The 15,891-nt window shown below is 42.7% G+C and overlaps 1 protein-coding gene across 2 annotated transcripts; it reads right to left on the bottom strand.

Annotated features, from left to right (window-relative positions):
* Nucleotides 1-1,769: 1,769 nt before the first annotated feature.
* ZNF394 (zinc finger protein 394) lies at nt 1,770-15,569 on the bottom strand. Of its 2 annotated transcripts, XM_037814857.1 has the most exons (3): nt 14,914-15,569; nt 10,415-10,541; nt 1,770-5,802 (listed from the first exon to the last, which is right to left on the bottom strand). In XM_037814857.1, exons 1-3 carry the CDS (start codon nt 15,367-15,369, stop codon nt 4,721-4,723), a joined length of 1,665 nt encoding a protein of 554 aa, XP_037670785.1. In that variant the 5' UTR covers nt 15,370-15,569; the 3' UTR covers nt 1,770-4,720. The 2 variants fall into 2 exon arrangements, with proteins under 2 accessions (XP_037670785.1, XP_037670786.1); XM_037814858.1 differs by lacking the exon at nt 10,415-10,541 and having other exon boundaries at nt 5,630-5,802.
* Between the last annotated feature and the right edge of the window lie 322 nt (nt 15,570-15,891).

The following is a 15,891-nucleotide window of genomic DNA, read 5'->3' as shown; positions in this document are numbered from 1 at the left end:
TCCTCTGTGTACATACCAGCCTCAGCCACTGGGTAAAGAGCCCAGAGCCTGTGCACGTCCTTAGGGATCCAGCTGAGGTCTGATGGCGGGAATACATGATCAACCAGGGGAAGTTTTCTCCTCAGATTCCTGCTCCCAGCCTTGCCACAACTTTGCCTTCATTGTTAGAGCCTGCCCTCTCTTGTGTGGCAGGAAGGGCCACAGCCAACCTCTACTGGATTTGGGAGACATTCCAACCCAACTGGCTTCAAAATCCTCCTCAAGCAGAGGACGAGCTTCAAAATCCTGCAATTCTGTTTTCTTACAGGAAATCATTGTCACTAGTCACAATTAATACTTTTATGAATATACTAGGTGAAACAAGTCACTAAGGCATTCACGCAATTTAAAAAAAATGCAGAGACCAAAACAATATTGAACATTCAGCCAAACTTATTTAAGATCTGAACTCCAGGAATATCTGTTTTTGTGCAGGTGAGAAAAGCATGGCTAGGATAAGGTACGCACATCATCCTACTCATGCATGTAAGACCCGTTCCAACATGGGACACTTGAGAGTTAGTCAGCTGTAACTCAAGTGTATAAAAATATGAGAAAATGAAAGCCTTTATCAACACAGCCTTAGAACATTTAAAAATTAACCATGATAAAACACAACCATCTGGCCATGAAAAGTAACATGGTCGATAAAGATAGGTTGTATGATTCTCTGTAATGACCAGTTAAAGTATTCAGGCACTCATCAGATTAATCGTGGTGCTTAAAGGTGCAAACAAAGGAGAACTTCCCCAATCCTTTGAACCTGAGAGACCTGCCAAATCCAGAGGGGCCGGGCCACAGAAAACGCGCAGCCACGTCCAGAAGCACCCAGCCAGAGATGGAGCTTCAAGCCTATCAGTTGTACGGATGAGAAATGACATGGAAATCTGCAGCAGTTTGGCAGTGGTGGAAGACTGAAAGAAGTGAGTTGAATTATAGGCAGTTCACTTAGTTACAGGAGGACCAACGACTTACTCTAAACACTGCGTGAGGATCTTTATGGATTCGTGGGCTGTAGTCAAAGGCTAAGCCACAGTGTCGGGCAAGTGCGCCTCGGACAACTGGACGATTAAAAATAATCAAGGGGAGGTGTGGAGCCGGATTACGGTAGGATCTGCTCACCAAGAGTCCAGCCGCGAATTCGTAGGAGAGGAACGCCAGGACAGATGCTCAAACATTCTAAGTGGCAACGTGGATTTTGGGTACCCAAGATGAGTGGCCAAGGAGGCCTCCGGTCCATTCTGCGGTAGTCAAATGACACCCTCATTCCAGTGACCTACCCGCCAGAAAGTACGATGAGGGGGTGCAGCGCACCTGCTCAGCCTCGGGGCGAGGAGCTGTTTCCCCGTGCCTCCCGCCGGCCCCGCTCCTCCCACGCCCCGCCCACCGTCCTCTCTAGGAACCACGGAGGCTTCGCAACTCTCTGGTCCTGTCGGCAAGAGTAGCGGCCTGGCTTCTCCAGTCCCCGCCCCCGCCCTGGTCCCGGCCAATCAAGGCCTTCGAGGGGCGGTGACTAGGTAGGTTTGGGGCTCACGTGACTGCAAGGCCCCGCCCCTCGGCCCGTGAGGGTTTCCTTTTATCTCCAAGGGAAGGGCCTTCCAGGAGAACAGAACTTGGGAAAGTTGTAAACGAAGACGTACTGAGACAATAGGTTCAAAGAGCTTTATTACTCTCTCCTGGCTCCAACCAGGTCTACTTTTTTTAACAAGAATGCAGAACACTGTGCTGGGTGCTGTGAGAGAATATAAAGAGTAATGAGGTTGTTCTCACGCTTTACAATCCAGTGATCACGTTAACTTAGAGTAGGTATCAGTTTGCAGGGTAAGCACTAAGCAAAACCTACAGATAGCGTTATAGTAACGGAAATGTCTTAGGGTGGGATCATTGAGAAGAGACGTTATAAAATTGTTTTCATTAGATTGGGGACTTTAATTTCCTTTATTAATTTGATGATTTGGGGACTGCGGAATGGGAGCTGGGATTCTAAGCAGAGGAAACATCTGGCAAAAGGCATATATGTGGAAATATGTGGAAAATTCAAGTAGCATTTAAGCAACAGTAAATGTCTCTAGGAAAAGGTATAGGAAAAAGGCAAAAATGGAGGAAAAACTAGAAATGCAGAGATGACAGTGCATTGTGAGTTTGCAATTTATATAATAAAAAGAATACTAGGCTAGGGTCAAAAGCCTGTACCAGATTATAATATGGCTTGATCCCTTACTAGCTCTATGAAATTGGGTAAATTGTATTGATAAGCCTGGGAGATATACTGGCATAACTTTTAGGGCTTTCTCCTTTGATTCTTACATGGGAAAGCCAATAGATAAAACAGAAGTAGAGCAAAGGAATTGCTGTACAGAAAAAAAAGCAATCTTATAACTATTTATTGGGTCCTTGTCCTCTTTCTCAAAGTGACACAGCTCAGGGTATACTTAAACTGATACTTAGGACACATCTCATCACTCTCAGCCCAGTACTCTTACTGAATCTCACTGAAATAAAAGTTAGTTTCTCAGTATGACACTCTAAAGCCTTACTACACCTATGCCAGCTTTCTCACAATTCCCTCCAGTTGGCTATAAAGGTCAAAGGAGAGAACCTACATTATTCTATGGTAACTGCAGTGGAGGGGAGTTCTAAAAGGTGATTAATTTGTTTTTGTTTTTTGTCCATTTAGGGAAAAAAAATTAAACTAGGTAAGGTGACAAAGGGTAGAGTGAATGTCTCAAAATAGAGTATAATTAGGCACTCCCTTTGGGGGCAGGCAATTGGGAAGAGCTGTAAAAATACATAAAAGTTTACACACAGATCAGGAATTCAACTTCTGGGCACCCAACCTTAGATTCTAAAGAACAATTCAAGTTATTCTAAAATTACATTCAATACAGATTGCTGATGACAATAAAAAGTTAAAAATGCCTGAAATGTCCAATTAAAGGAAAATGGTCCCATCGTTACACCCACTTGATGAAAGTGACAAAGCCATTAAACAGGATGGTTACAAAGACCATGTAATACCCTAAGGCATATTGTTAAATTTAAAGATATAAAATATATATGCACTATGATTGTTATTCTTTAAAAATTAAAGAGTAAAAAATCAGAAGGAAAAAAAAAGCCATCAAAATGCCAGTAACAGGTAGATCAGGGTGGTGAAACTACAGGTAATTTTTCCTCTACTATTTTTCCAAATTTCCAATAACGTGCTTATATCCCTTGACTTTAAAAAATAAAGGTTCTAAAAGAATTTGGATATAAGATGTGATCTGAATGAAGAATTTGGAAGATGATAGGATAGAGTTAGGTTCTAACCTGAGTTCTTAGACAAGTCATGCGCCTACAGTTTAACCCAACAGGGACAATAAAGCCAACCCTACATCCTTCCTTCATTTGTTTACAGGGGTGGAAAAAATGATAGTGCTGGAAAGTAGAAGAGTGATCAAGTTTAAACCTCATTGAGAGCTTGTATTTTGGGTCATGACATGAGTGTATACACCTGCACCCACTGCTCCTCCATCCCCTCTACTGGGGTCCACAGTTCACCATGCAAAGATGCTCTGGCTGGAGCAGAGAGGCCGAGGGGGGTGAGATGCAGTAACCAAATTGTGGGGAGGGGGCCATTCACTAATGCAAGATGTGTGTGTAGGGGCAGTGTGCTTAAGTTTATTGGTCGAACAGTCAGATCACCTGAAATCTTAAAGCATCAAGCATCAGTCTCAGTGTCTTTCTTTGTACCCAGGGATGACAATGGTTCTTACTTACTTCATAGGATTGCTTGGAAACCAAATAGAAGAATGTCTGTGAATGCACTTTCTGACCAGAGTCATACATAATACCAACAACCACTACTAACAAGCAAGAACTGAAGGAGCTTCTGGCCCCGGAGTCTTTCCCTTTTGGAGTGCCCCCAAGGAAATCCTGTGGGAACACTTCCTTATGTCCCAGACATTAAGAATCCTCTATGGAAGAAAGCATATTTTAGGATTTCTGATATCACAAGGACCCACAAAAACTCTTAGTGAAAGGTTTAGTTTTGACCTTTTTCAGGAACTAAAAGTTACCCTATTTAATAAGCTGTGACAAGGAAATGACAGAATTCACATGTGTGTGTATCGGGAGGATTTGCTTTGCATTTCTTGTTTTCAAAGAAATCAACAAAAGTTATAAAACCGAACCCCTAGACTTCTTGGATGGGAAAGAGAGGAATGATGCATAGTTAATTTTTTTAAAATTGAAAAATAGAATGCCTCTTGTAGACACTGAACTTTACAAGTGGCTGTAAGACTTATGAAGTAAAGTCCTCTCCTCCATTTGGTAGAAAGATGTCAAGTGACTAAAAATAAATCCTTAGGGAAGTACTTGGAGTGGGCAAGATTTGATCCAAAAGCAAAAGTAGGAAGAGTGAAATGATGACATAAACAGAATTCTGTACACGTCAGCCTTTTTCTTATAATCAGAAGTCTCTTACACAGAACCACCTCATCTTGTGTGGGGACACCCTACTTATACATTCTTCCTTCATTGCAATAGTATGTGTTGAGAGACTCAAGTCAGACTGACTCTATTTTGTGTGAAAAACCCAAGGAAATATGATCCATGAGTGGCTGACATAATCCAAATACCAAAGGATATAGTTCTATACATTGAAAACAACCAACAAAATAGATCATGCAGAAGCATGTCAAAACGATGAGATTTTATTTCTATGGATTCTTTGGTGTCGGATAAGGTGCGAACTTTGTCTAAAGCTTTCCCCACACTCAGGACATTTATAAGGTTTCTCTCCAGTGTGAGTTCTCTGGTGTTTAATAAGGGTTGCACTCTGACTGAAGCTTTTCCCACAAACAGAACATCCATAAGGTTTCTCTCCTGTGTGGATTCTCTGATGTTTAAAGAGGTCAGAGCGCTGTTTGAAGCTCTTCTCACATTCTTCACATTTGTAGGGTCTCTCCCCTTTATGTAGTCTCTGATGTCTAAAAAGGTTGGAAATATGGCAGGTTTCCCCACATTCGTTGCATTTATAGTATTTCTCTCCTGAGTGGATTCTTTGATGCCGATTTAGATGGGAGCTCTGTCTGAAGCTTTCCCCACATTTAGGACACATATATGGCTTTTCGCCTGTATGAGTCCTCTGATGCTTAATCAGGGCAGCACTCTGACTGAAGCTTTTCCCACATTCTTGACATACATAGGGTTTCTCACCAGTGTGGATTCTCTGGTGTTTAAAGAGATCAGAACGCTGTTTGAAACTTTTCTCACAGTCATCACACTTATAAGGTCTTTCTTCACGGAACCGCCTCTGGGTCCCAAAAAGGCCAGAGCTATGGAAATTTTCCTCACTACCAACAGATGTGTGAGATTTCACCATCTGACTTTTCACCACATCTAAACTCTGTTTGCAACTGTTCCCACTGGCAACACCATTAATAGGCCTCTCTGTTGTCTGGCTGGGCTGGTAAAGAACAGAATTTGCACTTTTGGCCCTGTTTCCAAATTCACTCTTTTTACAATCTTCCTCTTCAGTGGAACCATTCTTGTTGAGATCCAACACTCTGGTGAATCCTTGCTCTTCGGAATTTTCAACTTTCAGCTTGGAGGGGTTTCTTTTCTCCTTTTCTACCTTGTCCTCGTGGGTATCACCATACTCAGAAAACAGGGGACCCTTTATTGGGGACTCTCCCTGTAGCTGTCCCTGTTGTCCTGCTTCTTCTAAAATTTCTTGCTTTGGAATCAACTCTCTGTTCTCAGTTCTAGTTTCCAAACCTGAAAAAATAAAATAGAAAATGAAGACATTTCATTCATGTCCAAGAATGACATAACCAAGTGCTAGCAGAAAAGCCACCAAATAACCTTTTGAATATTCTCCATTAAGTCTCTCCTGAAGTTAAAATATTTTCATTAACCTGACAGATTTGCTCACATTTAACAGTACAAATCCCCTTTCTTTTCCTTTATACTTGACCTATTTCCACCAACCTACCTCTTCTCTCTCTGCCCCACTCCACTGTTTCACAGGCAACATATTATGAAAGGTAAATTTGGAAGGGGTGTCCAGAAAGGCAGTACAGCCTAGAACTTTTAAAGCATGGGCTTAGTACCGTGAAAGCCTAGCAGTGAGACCTTGGGTGATACGGAGGCACAGGATTAACTGGCAGCTAGCTGGTAAAGGCTCTGGAAGTAAAGAGGACATGGGTGTTCTCTTTCCACTTAACTAAAATTCTGTAGTTCCCCAAGTCATCCAACTTATTGTCTGATATACAACCAAATAAGGACTACACAAGAAAAGAAAATTATTGGCCAATCTCAGGAATATGGATACAAGCACCCTAAATAAAATGTTAGCAAACTGAGTTCTACAATGTATTTTAAAAAAATAATAGTGGTATATCATGACCAAGTAGTTTATACTGTGAATGAAAGATGATTTAACAAAAGAAATTCTATTCATTTGACAAGTTGTAATAATAGATGTAGCTTGTGCCTCCAAAGTCTGAAGGCAGGGGCGGGGTGGAGAGATGGTAGGTCTGGTTGAAAGTCTATAAAAGGAACAGTCAAAGCACCAGATTCCCTCAATCCAGGAGTAGTTTTTTGGTTTAGTCTCCAGGAAATTTGAATCAGATAAATTCTGGATCACGGACATCCCCTGAGAACAGGAGACAGGTAACATGCTCATATCAGGGAATTAAGTGGAAACGGCACACTAATTGGTAGAACCTCTACTCTATGCCCCTTCCTATGTTTGGGTCCTGAATCGTTAGTTCCAAAGCTTCCATCTGCTGGGCAGAAAGGGCAGGGATTTTTATATTTGTTCATATGCTTTATTCACTATTGTATCCTCAGCATCTACAACAGTTCCTGGCCTACTGTAAACACTCAATAAATATTTGTTGAATGAATCTCTTTCTGATAAAAATTACCAAACCAGGCCAAAAGACCAGGATACAGTGAAGATCACCAGTCTACAAGCTCAATGTCAAGAGACCGAGTTTCCTGTCAGAACTCTTAGTTTGACTTTTAGATACAAATGGAAAGTGAAAGGTTACCAACATTTCAGGAAAACCTCTTATATAAATGCTGATGAGACAGGCAATGCATGAAACACAGAAAAACTTTTAATAACCTAAAATTAATATCCTCAGAAAGAAAAAATATTGCATCCATGAAACAAGGAGGCTGTAAGAAAAAGAATATTTAAAGAATAAGAAAGAACTCTTAAAAATATAAATGGGAGCAGAAAAATTTAGAACATAAGACTTGGAAGATAAAGTTAACAAATCTCCTAGAATGTGAAACAATAAGACAAAAATAAATACACAGATAGATAGATAGATAACCAAAACTAGGAGGTTGGGTGGTGGGGACCTTAAAAGCATCAGTCCATGAATTCCAGCACCCAACTAAATGGAATTCCAGAAAGAACAGAGAAGTAGAGATAAATTATATAAATAAATAAAAGAATATTATAGAACATTTCTCACAACTCAAAGACATGAGTGTCTAAGGTCTAAGAGCCCACCAACTACTCAAAATAGTGAACAAAAACAAATTAAAATTAAAAACTTCTACACTAAACCACATCCACAGAGAATTTTCAGACTACCAGGAACAGATCCTAAAAACTTGACAGAACAGATTACACACCAAGGATAAAACACCACAAGGACATCCAATTTCTTATTAGCAACATGGTGAGCAAGCTAAAAAAATTCACTGTATTCAAAATTCGAAGGTAAAATTATTTTCAACCTAGAATGGTATATCCAGCCATACTATCATCCAAATGTGAGAGAGGAATAAAGACATTTTCAGTATACAAAGTTTAAAAAAAATTAGCTCCCAAGTATATGTTCTCTGGATGCTGCTGGAAGACGCAGTCCACCGATCAAGAGAGGAGATCAAAGAAGAAAATGTTGTGGGATCCAGCAAAGAGAAAAGGATTTCCCAGGATTGTAGTGAAGGGAAGTAATAAGACAACAGCTGGGTAATGGGCCTGCAGAATTAGCCTATTCCCACTGGAGCAGAGGATGCTCTGGGAGGGATTGCTCCAAGGAAGAAAAGGGAAACTGATGGTATATCTGATCCATGAGAGCACACTAAGAGGAATTTCACATTTCTAACCGGGAGTTATCGGTAGTTAGGAAAGTAGGCAAATGCAAAAGGAGATATTACTAAACCTAAGGAAAACTAAAAGTTGTAAAAGAAGAGAAATATATTCATACACATTATGCACGTGACGACAGATATTTACATAGTCACAATACTGATATGCTGACAATTTAACCAAGAAGAGTGATTTAACTACAATCAGAGAATTGGGGACTGTTAAATGTGTACGTGTTGGAGGAACAGAATTCATCTTCCTCAGTAGGCAATCACAAGATCCAAACTAAAAATGGGGCAAAGAATAGAATTAGCATCTTATTTAGAAATATGTCATACTTCTAAACAGCTAAAAGATGTTAAAGTTGTTGCCTCTGCAAAGCTGGCATCAGGATCAAGAAGGGCCTGATACTTTTCCTAAAAATAAACTCAAAAAATGCAAACCAAAGAGTAAAAATTGAGAATGTTGAGTATATTGAAATTTAAAAATTCTATATAACAAAAGACACTATAGTGAAGACAAGCCACTTATAAACCCAATAAAAGAAAGGATTAGTATCAAAAATATATAAACCTACCACAAAGTGATCAGAAAAAGATAATGAGGAGGGGGAGAGAAAAAGGATAAAAACAGGCAATTCACAGGAAAGGAAGCCAGAAGGCACAATAAGTATCTGAAGAGATGTTTAACTGGTAGAACTCAGGGCAATGCAAGTTAAAACAAGACATAATTTATTCATCAACCCAACCAGTATGATTGGGAACCTACTATGGGCTGGCACTATTCCAAGTGGTTGGAATACATATCAATGAACAAAACAGACAAGGATCCCTTCTCTTTATGGAGCTTACATTCTAGAAGGGGTGAAAGGCAATAAATAAACTCCACAGGCTGTGAGATGATGATAAATGCTATGGACAGAGTTGAACAAAGTAAGGAAGACAGTGGTGGGAGGAGGAGATAGTGGAGGGCAAGGTGCGATATTAAATGTGGTGCCGAGGTTAGGCCCCATGGAAAAGGGAGATTTGTGCAAAGACATGAAGCAGGTCAGTGAGTTCACTTAGTTGAGATCTAGAGGAAGGATGTCCCAGGCACAGAGACTGGAGGCAGGGCGTGTCCAAGGCACAGTAAAGCCTGTACAGCTGGAACAGAGTGGACGAGGGGGAAAAAGGGGAAAAGGAGAGATGGGTCAGCGAGGTAATGGGGGCCGTGCCCCAGCAGGCACCCGAGGCCAAGGCTTTTACTCCACATGAAACAGGGAGCCATTGAGGCTTCTGAGCAGAGGAGGGACGTGATCTGCCCAACATTTGAAAAGGAACACTCTAGCTACTATGTTAACAATAAATTCTAGGAGGGGATATCAGACCATTAGCTGGTTAGGTTGAAAAGGATGTGCAGAAAGAATTCTCATGGATTGCTGGTAGAAGAATAAATTGGTTACAATTCCTTTGGGCAGCATGATGGGCATATGACTCCAATATATTCTCTTGAGAAACTTCTCCATGTGAACACAGGGAGAAATATACAAGAATGTTCAGTGTAACACTGTTTGTACTGGTGAAAATTAGAAGCCCACATGTCTATCAACAGGAGAATAGATGAATGAATTTTGGAATATTCACCCAATGAAATATACAAGTGTTAAATTGAATAAACAAGAACTACATGTCTTAAAATAGACAAATCTCAAAAATGCAATGTTGAGTTGAAAAGGCAAGATGCAAAAGAATCATACAATAATGAAACAACTTATATACCATAAAAACATGTAAAAATAATTTACGTGGTATGTGTGTGCAGGGGCTACATGTGTATGTAAGAAAATAAAAATAGGCATGGGAATGATAAATAGCACAATCAGGAGATTTGTTACCTCTAGAGAAGGAAAGAGAAGACTTAAGGGAGGGTAGATAAGGGCTTCACATAACAGCTGTAATGTAATGTTCTTGGGGAAAAAAAAAAAACGGAGCCAATATGGCCAAATATTAAATTTGATAAACCAGGGTAACAGACACACAGTGGTCATTATATATTATTTTTATGCTTTTCTATATATATGAAATATTTTATTAAAAATGAACTAAAATGAAAAGCTGAATCTATCACCTGGCACTAGAGAACAGACAAGTCCTGTTTGGACCACAAAAGAGAATCTAAGGCTCTCAACCTATGTCTGAAAGTGTCAGACAGGCTCAGGGATCAAACTCCAAAATACTGAACTGAGCCCTTCACGAGTCACACTCAGCCACGAGCACGCAGATGGACAGCTCTTACGCAGTGAAAGCGCGTCCCCATAATCCTTCTGCGTGGTCTCCGTGCAGCAGTCCCTCCGAGCTGGGTCCAGCTGCTCCCACTCTTCCCTGGTTGGGGATACGGCCACATCCTCGAATGTCACCAGTCCCTGAAACAATATGAGATCTCCGCTTAGTACCTCTGTCCCCGGATCGTGCCACCACTAGTCTCAGGACGAGGCCAGGCTCCAGGGAGTAAAAGAAGCGCTGAGAACGGAGGGGCGGTCAGGGCTGGGGAGTCTTTTACTGACCAGGGAGTTTGGAAGTGACTGAAGACAGAGGCTGCCATTCTTGTGCAATCCTGAAAAATCTCTCTGTGAACTGTCTACACAAATTTGGGGTAGGAGCAATATATCTGCCTTGTGTCGTTGTAACTTACCCAAATGGAAATGTGATATAAACTGAAGATATACACATAACCAGAGAGTACTGCGCTCCCATCCTGGCTCTCTGAGACGCCGTTTCCTACTGTGTGCCCGTCTTAAGAAGACAGAAGGTGCCTCACCCAGAGCAGCTGCTCAGAAAATCTTATTTCCTTTCCCTTCCACTGAACACTTCATACGAAGATAATCACCCAACAAGATGGTCTTCTGAGGTGGCTTATTTAAATATAGGTTGACACTCTGCAGAAGATCAAGCCACAGTTCTTTTTTTTAAAAATTCAGTTGTATTGAGATATATTCACATATACAATCATCCATGGTGCACAATCAACTGTTCAGTTTCATCATATAGTTGTACATTCATCACCCCAATCTATTTTTTGAACATTTTCCTTGTACCAGAAAATGTAAAAATAAGAATAAAAAATAAAAGTAAAAACACCCCAACCATCCCCCCCTCCCATTTTTCATTTAGTTTTTGTCCCCATTTTTCTACTCATCCATCCATACACTGGATAAAGGGAGTGCGATCCACAAGGCTTTCACAATCACACTGTCACCCCTTGTAAGCTACACTGTTATACAATCGTCTTCAAGAGTCAAGGCTACTGGGATGCATTTTGATAGTTTCAGGTATTTACTTCTAGTTACTCCAATGCGTTAAAACCCAAAAAGGGTTATTTACATAGTGCATGAGAATGTCCACCAGAGTGACCTCTCAACTCCACTTGGACTCTCTCAGCCACTGACACTTTATTTTGTTTCATTTTGCATCCCTCTTTTGGTCAAGAAGATGTTCTCAATCCCACAGTGTCGGGTCCAGATTCATCCTCGGGAGTCATATCCTGTGTTGCCAGGGAGATTTACACCCCTGGGAGTCGGGTCCCACATAGGGGGGAGGGCAGTGAGTTCAACTGCCGAGTTGGCTTCGCTAGAGAGAGAGGGCCACATCTGAGCAACAAAGAAGCACTCAGGGGGAGACTCTTAGGCACAATTATAAGCAGGTTTAGCCTCTCCTTAGCAGTAACGAGCCTCATAAGGGCAAGTCCCGAGACAGAAGGCTTGGCACAGCAAACCATCAGTCCTCAACGTTTGTGAGAACATCAGCAACAATCCAGGTGAGGCAGTCCAACTCTGCCGCATTTTCCCCCGGCTCCTCAGAGGGGCCCTGCACCTATATTTTTATTCTCTGCCCAAAAGCTCCATTTCTTAGCAGGGAGGTTCTAACACTGGTGAGGTGGACAGTTGTCCAGGTTCCAGGGAGGGATCATAAACTCACCCCAAGGTGCTCGCTCACTGACAAGGAAGGGGGCTGTGAAGGTGGTTCCTTCTCTCCCTCAAACAGCAGGGCCCATAGTCCACCATCTTTTGCTTACATGGCGTTAAAATCCACAGACAATACCCAATACCCTCTACAATGTCGGAGGCACAATACCAGGGAGTGTGGAGAGGGCTGACAGGAGTAAAAAGCCCTCTTTAGGTCCTCCCTACACATCAGAGGAATGAGATGGCCGCAGTCTCCTTGGCTTCCAGTGGCTTCAGCGCCCTGTACCCTGCCTTAGCATTTGGCTTCATGCCCTCCTTCCTTAGTTCTAGCTTAAGTGACTCCTGTTCTTGCTGCCAGTTAAATTATGTGGCAATAAGAATGAGGCTGGAAACCAAGAGTCAACCATGCTTGAATCTCCTGGTTGCTTCTCTCTTTACTTTCCCAGCTCAGCAGTAAAGTGCATAGATTCTGGAACCAGCCCCCTGGGTCTGAATCCTAGTTCTCTACTAATCAAAGGACTTTAGACAAGTTGAAAGAGCCTTCTAGGTTATTCTGACACTTTACCTTTCCTTTCTTTGCCTCGTCTCCTTTTATTTTAGAAGAGCCAGGACTTCAGACGAATGCACGGACTATATATCCACCCTCTACAAATATTACTTCTCCTCCTGACAGGGCTTTTAATAACACTGGCCAGCCATGAGTTTGTAATTGTAGCTAAAGGAAGTTCCTGGACAGGAGATATACAGTTGGAAATTAAGTGTAGACCCAAATGAATAGGTTGACATCTGACGTGAAGAGCTTAACTAGAGGGCCTATCACCAGTGCATGGGAGGAGGGTGGCTGACCCAGTACCTTTAGGCAGGGATAAGACTGGTCCACTCCAACACAGACATAAATAAAAGATCAAAACCTAAAAAATTCTATGTCTTAGATCAGTGGTTCTCAACAGGAGGTGGTTTTGCCCCCCAGAGGACATCTGGCAATGTCTAGAGACATTTGGGGAGGGCGTATGAATGGCAACCAGCAGGTACAGGCCAGGAATGCTTCTAAACATCCTATAATGCACAAGATAATTCTCCATAACAAAGAATTATCCGGCCCCAAATGTCAATAGTACAGAGGATGAGAAACCCTGCCTTAGATCGTAGCCAAAGTATATTTGTCTAGAAAATACTGACTTTTCACACTGATGAAAATTTTGAATTGTATCTCACAAACAGCACATCCAAATTAGATTTCAAAACTAGTAATGGTTTTTAAGTAAGTTATATTTTAGAGTGTTACTCTACTTTCCCAAGTATTCTTCTGAAGGGCTTCCCACACCTCTGCACTTCAATATCTGCAAAACCTGAAATAACCAGGACCATAAATAAGATGTGCAGCACTGGACCAGGCCGAGGCTGTCCTCCATTACTATTTGATTGACCCAGATGAAGAAACAGACATCCAGAGAGAGGAAATCATGGCTAGGAGAAGCAGAGATGGTAACTGGCATTGGGATTTCTTAAGTCCCAGACCAGTGCTTCAGGGCTTTTTCTATCTTTAGTTGTGTGACCCTCAACTCTTCTGTGCCTCAGGTTCATCTTTAAAATGAGAGAAGATGGCATCACTAAGACATTTTTCAGCTACAAGACTTTATTGGTCTAAAATTGCTGTGAAAGGTCATACTCGAATGCTAAATACTAGTGACTCATGGATTATAAACACTATTACTCACTTTCATTCTTGTGGATAATTAAATCTAAAATAAAACCTAACTACCATGCTGCGGTGACATGAATGAACACTCTTTTCCAACTTCATCAGTGTTAGGTAAGAGACACAAAGGGAATCGTCAGAGAAATGCATTTCAGAGTGCCAGGAATCTGCAGGTGCTAGGCCTGGAAAACCCACAGCTGTGTCAACAAGTCCATGTGCTGCCTAACCCCACTGATGTTCCTCTCTTCCCCCTTTAAAACCAAAGTTGGAGAATTTTGATCAGCTATTAATGGCACCGATGCTTGTACAAGAAAATGCCATTTTTATTTGTTGTTTTCAGTGGAGAATGGAGTTACATGGAAAAGCATGACAAGTCATCAATGAAAAGTCTGAACAAGTGACATACAGCAATGAACCAAGATCATGCATTTCTGCTGATGTCTTAACATATTACTAAATCACTAAATATTTAATTCTTTTGACTGCCAGACTATGCTTTTGATGGCTAAAATTAGGTAGCTTTAGCTTTGTTTAGTCCAGCAGCAGCTAAATGAGATGAAATGACCAGAAACAAAAATTACAAAATGAGGTATATAGTGAGATATGGCTTATTTCAAGTTTACAGCATTATATTGAATCTGCTTTTGCTGAAAGCTCAACCGTGCTGCAAACTCTCTGTGGAACACTAAGTAATGTCTGTAGATTGAAAAACTAAAAAGTGCAATCATTATCACTGTGGGAGGAGGGGTAGCCAGACTTAAAAAATAAAAAGGAATTATTCTCACAAAGTGGTGGAGAATTGCTGTTCTAGCAGAAGTAGTGTAAGATTAGCCCACCTTCCAGAGCACAGATCTCCTGACATCTTTTTCCCAAAAAGTCTAGTAAATCAGGGGTTGTCTCGCAATGGGTAAAGAGTAAGCCCGTGTTGATTTTGTGCTGAGAGGTCTCTAACTCAAGGATCATTTCCTGGATGGATTTATTTGCCACTTTTCCTACCGAAAAGAAATTTCCACGCCCATCCCAAAGGTCACACAAAATGTACTAAGGAAGGAGAGAAAGGCTGAAACCCAAAGCATCCCATTCACCTCTAATGCTCCACGATGTCACACCCAGAACCAGCCTTTGACTTCTCACCTGCGGCGTGGCCCCGACAAGCGCTCTCTGAAAAGCCTGCACCACGGCCGCGGCCTCCTGCCCGCTCCCCGGGCAGTGCTCCCGCACCCAGGCCTGCAGCTCCTCGGGCAGGATGGTCAGGAACTGCTCCAGCACCAGCAGCTCCAGGATCTGCTCCTTGGTGCGCATCTCGGGCCGCAGCCAGCGACGACAAAGTTCCCTGAGCCGGCTCAGCGCCTCTTCCGGCCCAGCCGCCTCCTGGTAACGAAACTGCCTAAAATGCTGTCGGAAAGTTTCTGGGTCCTGCCAGCCCCCGGGCAGGTGGGATTCCGGGTCTCTGGCCGAGTCTTCCTCCACTTTCACTATGAGAAGTCCGTCTCGCAGGCAGGGCGCGGCGCCGCGGGACCCCGCAGCCATCACCCCGTCTCCTGGCTCAGCCTCACTCCCGCGCCTGTGGGCGGTCAACCTCGAGCTCATTTTTCCTTGGCATGTGCCGACTTCCCGGGAGTTTTGCCCTTAGGTGAGGGGAGACCAAACCCTGCAAAAAGTTAAGTAGCTCATCGGTGCTCTCCAGAGCACACGCGCACGACTGTCTGGTCCCAAACACCAGGCCCCGCCGCGCCTGGACCGGATCCCGGGGTCCGGACTTCCTCCTTCCCGCAGCTTGTCCGCTTAGACCCGCTACCAGGGAACACCCGGCAAGAGGCGGGACCAACCCGAGGCCGGAAGTGCGTCACCGACACCTAGTGCCGACCATCCCAGGGCATTTCCGGGGCCTCTCTAGGCGCTCCGGAGGCGTGTGCTGCATCTCGGTGGTTCACCTGACCGTTGGCGGTCACCTGTCCTGGATCAGTTCCCGCAAGCCCAAGAAAATAAACTGGCTTCCCTTGATCCTAACAAAGGTGAAGAAGCTGAGGCTACAGAGATTGTGTCGCCCACTGTCAAGCCGCTGGTTACGTGTTGGATGAAATCAACACTCCCATTCAAATTCCAAAACTC

This window comes from Choloepus didactylus, chromosome 21, assembly GCF_015220235.1.
Source record: "Choloepus didactylus isolate mChoDid1 chromosome 21, mChoDid1.pri, whole genome shotgun sequence".
Taxonomy (NCBI): Eukaryota; Metazoa; Chordata; class Mammalia; order Pilosa; family Megalonychidae; genus Choloepus; species Choloepus didactylus.
The sequence above is the reverse complement of the archived record's forward strand: the minus strand, read 5'-3'. Positions and strand labels throughout refer to the sequence as shown.